This window comes from Macrobrachium rosenbergii, chromosome 8 (genome assembly GCF_040412425.1).
Source record: "Macrobrachium rosenbergii isolate ZJJX-2024 chromosome 8, ASM4041242v1, whole genome shotgun sequence".
NCBI lineage: Eukaryota > Metazoa > Arthropoda > Malacostraca > Decapoda > Palaemonidae > Macrobrachium > Macrobrachium rosenbergii.
In genome coordinates, this window is record NC_089748.1 from 26,197,149 (window position 1) to 26,202,417 (window position 5,269).

Consider the following 5,269-nt stretch of genomic DNA (forward strand, 5'->3'; position numbering starts at 1 on the left):
TTGGCTGGATGAGGTTGACTGGGGTGGATGGAAATTGCAACATTGGCTGGATGAGGTTGACTGGGGTGGATGGAAATTGCAACATTGGCTGAATGAGGTTGACTGGAGTGGATGGAAATTGCAACATTGGCTGGATGAGGTTGACTGGGGTGGATGGAAATTGCAACATTGGCTGGATGAGGTTGATTGTGGTAGATGGAAATTGCAACATTGGCTGGATGAGGTTGACTGGGGTAGATGGAAATTGCAACATTGGCTGGATGAGGTTGACTGGGGTAGATGGAAATTGCAACATTGGCTGGATGAGGTTGACTGGGGTGGATGGAAATTGCAACATTGGCTGGATGAGGTTGACTGGGGTGGATGGAAATTGCAACATTGGCTGGATGAGGTTGACTGGGGTGGATGGAAATTGCAACATTGGCTGGATGAGGTTGACTGGGGTGGATGGAAATTGCAACATTGGCTGGATGAGGTTGACTGGGGTGGATGGAAATTTCAACATTGGCTGGATGAGGTTGACTGGGGTGGATGGAAATTGCAACATTGGCTGGATGAGGTTGACTGGGGTAGATGGAAATTGCAACATTGGCTGGATGAGGTTGACTGGGATAGATGGAAATTGCAACATTGGCTGGATGAGGTTGACTGGGGTAGATGGAAATTGCAACATTGGGTGGATGAGGTTGACTGGGGTAGATGGAAATTGCAACATTGGGTGGATGAGGTTGACTGGGGTAGATGGAAAGTGCAACATTGGTTGGATGAGGTTCATTGGGGTAGATGGAAATTGCAACATTGGCTGGATGAGGTTGACTGGGATAGATGGAAATTGCAACATTGGCTGGATGAGGTTGACTGGGGTAGATGGAAATGGCAACATTGGCTGGATGAGGTTGACTGGGGTAGATGGAAATTGCAACATTGGTTGGATGAGGTTGACTGGGGTAGAAGGAAATTGCAGCATTGGCTGGATGAGGTTGACTGGGGTAGATGGAAATTGCAACATTGGCTGGATGAGGTTGACTGGGGTAGATGGAAATTGCAACATTGGCTGGATGAGGTTGACTGGGGTACATGGAAACTGCAACATTGTCTGGATGAGGTTGACTGGGGTACATGGAAATTGCAACATTGGCTGGATGAGGTTGACTGGGGGTTAACTAGATGGAAATTGCAACATTGGCTGGATGAGGTTGACTGGGGTAGATGGAAATTGCAACATTGGTTGGATGAGGTTGACTGGGGTAGATGGAAATTGCAACATTGGCTGGATGAGGTTGAATGGGGTAGATGGAAATTGCAACATTGGCTGGATGAGGTTGACTGGGGTAGATGGAAATTGCAACATTGGCTGGATGAGGTTGACTGGGGTAGATGGAAACTGCAACATTGTCTGGATGAGGTTGACTGGGGTAGATGGAAATTGCAACATTGGCTGGATGAGGTTAACTGGGGTAGATGGAAATTGCAACATTGGCTGGATGAGGTTAACTGGGATAGATGGAAATTGCAACATTGGCTGGATGAGGTTGACTGGGGTAGATGGAAACTGCAACATTGGCTGGATGAGGTTGACTGGGGTAGATGGAAATTGCAACATTGGCTGGATGAGGTTGACTGGGGTAGATGGAAATTACAACATTGGCTGGATGAGGTTAACTGGGATAGATGGAAATTGCAACATTGGCTGGATGAGGTTAACTGGGATGAGATGGAAAAATTGCAACATTGGCTGGATGAGGTTGACTGGGGTAGATGGAAACTGCAACATTGTCTGGATGAGGTTGACTGGGGTGATGGAAATTGCAACATTGGCTGGATGAGGTTGACTGGGGTGGATGGAAATTGCAACATTGGCTGGATGAGGTTGACTGGGGTAGATGGAAATTGCAACATTGGCTGGATGAGGTTAACTGGGGTAGATGGAAATTGCAACATTGGCTGGATGAGGTTGACTGGGGTAGATGGAAACTGCAACATTGTCTGGATGAGGTTGACTGGGGTAGATGGAAACTGCAACATTGTCTGGATGAGGTTGACTGGGGTAGATGGAAATTGCAACATTGGCTGGATGAGGTTGACTGGGGTAGATGGAAATTGCAACATTGGCTGGATGAGGTTGATGGAAACTGCTGGGGTAGATGGATAGAAATTGCAACATTGGTTGGATGAGGTTGACTGGGGTAGATGGAAATTGCAACATTGGCTGGATGAGGTTGACTGGGGTAGATGGAAATGGCAACATTGGCTGGATGAGGTTGACTGGGGTAGATGGAAATTGCAACATTGGTTGGATGAGGTTGACTTGGGGTAGAAGGAAATTGCAGCATTGGCTGGATGAGGTTGACTGGGGTAGATGGAAATTGCAACATTGGCTGGATGAGGTTGACTGGGGTAGATGGAAATTGCAACATTGGCTGGATGAGGTTGACTGGGGTAGATGGAAATTGCAACATTGGCTGGATGAGGTTGACTGGGGTAGATGGAAATTGCAACATTGGTTGGATGAGGTTGACTGGGGTAGATGGAAATTGCAACATTGGCTGGATGAGGTTGACTGGGGTAGATAGAAATTGCAACATTGTCTGGATGAGGTTGACTGGGGTAGATGGAAATTGCAACATTGGCTGGATGAGGTTGACTGGGATAGATGGAAACTGCAACATTGTCTGGATGAGGTTGACTGGGGTAGATGGAAATTGCAACATTGGCTGGATGAGGTTAACTGGGGTAGATGGAAATTGCAACATTGGCTGGATGAGGTTAACTGGGATAGATGGAAATTGCAACATTGGCTGGATGAGGTTGACTTGGGGTGAGATGGAAACTGCAACATTGTCTGGATGAGGTTGACTGGGGTAGATGGAAATTGCAACATTGGCTGGATGAGGTTGACTGGGGTAGATGGGTAGAAAATTGCAACATTGGCTGGAATTACAACATTGGCTGGATGAGGTTAACTGGGGATAGATGGAAATTGCAACATTGGCTGGATGAGGTTGACTGGGATAGATGGAAATTGCAACATTGGCTGGATGAGGTTGACTGGGGTAGATGGAAATTGCAACATTGGCTGGATGAGGTTGACAACATTGGCTGGATGGGTTGAGATGGAAATTGCAACATTGGCTGGATGAGGCTGACTGGGGTAGATGGAAATTGCAACATTGGCTGGATGAGGTTGACTGGGATAGATGGAAATTGCAACATTGGCTGGATGACTGAGGTTGACTGGGGTGGATGGAAACTGCAACATTGTCTGGATGAGGTTGACTGGGGATGAGATGGAAACTGCAACATTGTCTGGATGAGGTTGACTGGGGTAGATGGAAATTGCAACATTGTCTGGATGAGGTTGACTGGGGTAGATGGAAATTGCAACATTGGCTGGATGAGGTTAACTGGGATAGATGGAAATTGCAACATTGGCTGGATGAGGTTGACTGGGGTAGATGGAAATTGCAACATTGGCTGGATGAGGTTGACTGGGGTAGATGGAAATTGCAACATTGGCTGGATGAGGTTAACTGGGATAGATGGAAATTGCAACATTGTCTGGATGAGGTTAACTGGGATAGATGGAAATTGCAACATTGTCTGGATGAGGTTGACTGGGGTAGATGGAAATTGCAACATTGGCTGGATGAGGTTGACTGGGGTAGATGGAAATTGCAACATTGGCTGGATTGAGGTTAACTGGGATAGATGGAAATTGCAACATTGGCTGGATGAGGTTAACTGGGATAGATGGAAATTGCAACATTGTCTGGATGAGGTTGACTGGGGTAGATGGAAATTGCAACATTGGCTGGATGAGGTTGACTGGGGTAGATGGAAATTGCAACATTGGCTGGATGAGGTTAACTGGGATAGATGGAAACTGCAACATTGGCTGGATGAGGTTAACTGGGATAGATGGAAATTGCAACATTGGCTGGATGAGGTTGACTGGGGTAGATGGAAACTGCAACATTGTCTGGATGAGGTTGACTGGGGTAGATGGAAATTGCAACATTGGCTGGATGAGGTTAACTGGGATAGATGGAAATTGCAACATTGGCTGGATGAGGTTGACTGGGGTAGATGGAAATTGCAACATTGGCTGGATGAGGTTAACTGGGATAGATGGAAATTGCAACATTGGCTGGAAGGCGGAAAATTTCAGTTATTGCGTGCCAATGGTAAGCGGTTTTCTTTCCAGAACACCGCATATTTACATATTTGTTTCTTGAATATACAAATCGTTATAATAGCTCAGTGACTAAGCAATTTCAGAAATATTTTGCCAAATAACTTATCGAGCAAAAGTTTGAAATCTCATTGAATTCCCCTCATCTTTTGTGTATTGATTACATATGGCATTAAAAGTTAGTTTAGACATTTAGGTTTTTTTTTGTAAATGCAAGGTATTGGAACGACACTTAGATACAATGAAGAAATAAATAATTTTAACTGATATGAAATAAAAACGGCCTTAAAAGAAGACCAGTAATATTAATATCAAATATCCGGCGAATCAGTAAATAAGCCTATCGTTCACTTGTCAATGCTTTGTGTTCAAGCAGCCAACATCATTAAAGGTTATTTTTTCAGTCTACTGGCGCGGATATAACTTTGGTATCATAATAAAGTTATTTCCGTATTCCTGCAATGAAATTTTACATAGAATCAAGTTCGAATGATGAGGATATCTTGTGATCTGATCAGTTAGTGGGCATAAGTCTCTGGCAGCCTTGGTTACCAGTGAGAAAGAACATAATTATTGAAAGCCAATCGTTCGTTTGCGCTTGGTATGAGTACACTGTCTGATACAAGCTCGTCTTTCTTGTGCTTATATAGGTATATTATCGATATAAATCGGCTTATTTGTGATTTATATAAGAACTTGTTAGGGTTCTTTTACATAAAAACATTCAGATATGTTATCGAAGATATAATATGAGTATTTAACAAAATAAGCCAACGATATCGGAAAAGTTGAGTATTACCACAACGTCACCTGTGGGTGGACACCTAGTTGAAACCGACTACAGAGCCCTCATGCATCACTTTTGTAACTTTAAAACAAGACATGTTAAATAAAACAGTATCTTCCAGACTTACCTACTGTTAAGCATTTTTAAGGCAACATCACATTCGTTTTCATTTTGTTCAGCATGCTTAGCTCAGTGGCATTTCCAGGCGCGCGTTGTCTAACGAGAGACTGAAAAACACTTTTAGCGAAATATAATTTTTCCCTCCATGCTCAGCATCTCGTAAACAAACC

At 44.1% G+C, this 5,269-nt stretch overlaps 1 protein-coding gene across 1 annotated transcript; it reads right to left on the minus strand.

The window, feature by feature from the left end:
* Positions 1–2,937: 2,937 nt before the first annotated feature.
* On the minus strand, positions 2,938–3,555 carry LOC136841085 (uncharacterized). The gene has a single exon (XM_067108137.1). The coding sequence runs from the start codon at positions 3,553–3,555 to the stop codon at positions 2,938–2,940; it is 618 nt and encodes a 205-aa protein (XP_066964238.1).
* Positions 3,556–5,269: the final 1,714 nt, after the last annotated feature.

Coding starts and splice junctions, on each gene's coding strand:
- LOC136841085 (XM_067108137.1), bottom strand. CDS start 3,555: ATGTTGCAATTTCCATCTATCCCAGTTAACCTCATCCAGCCAATGTTG.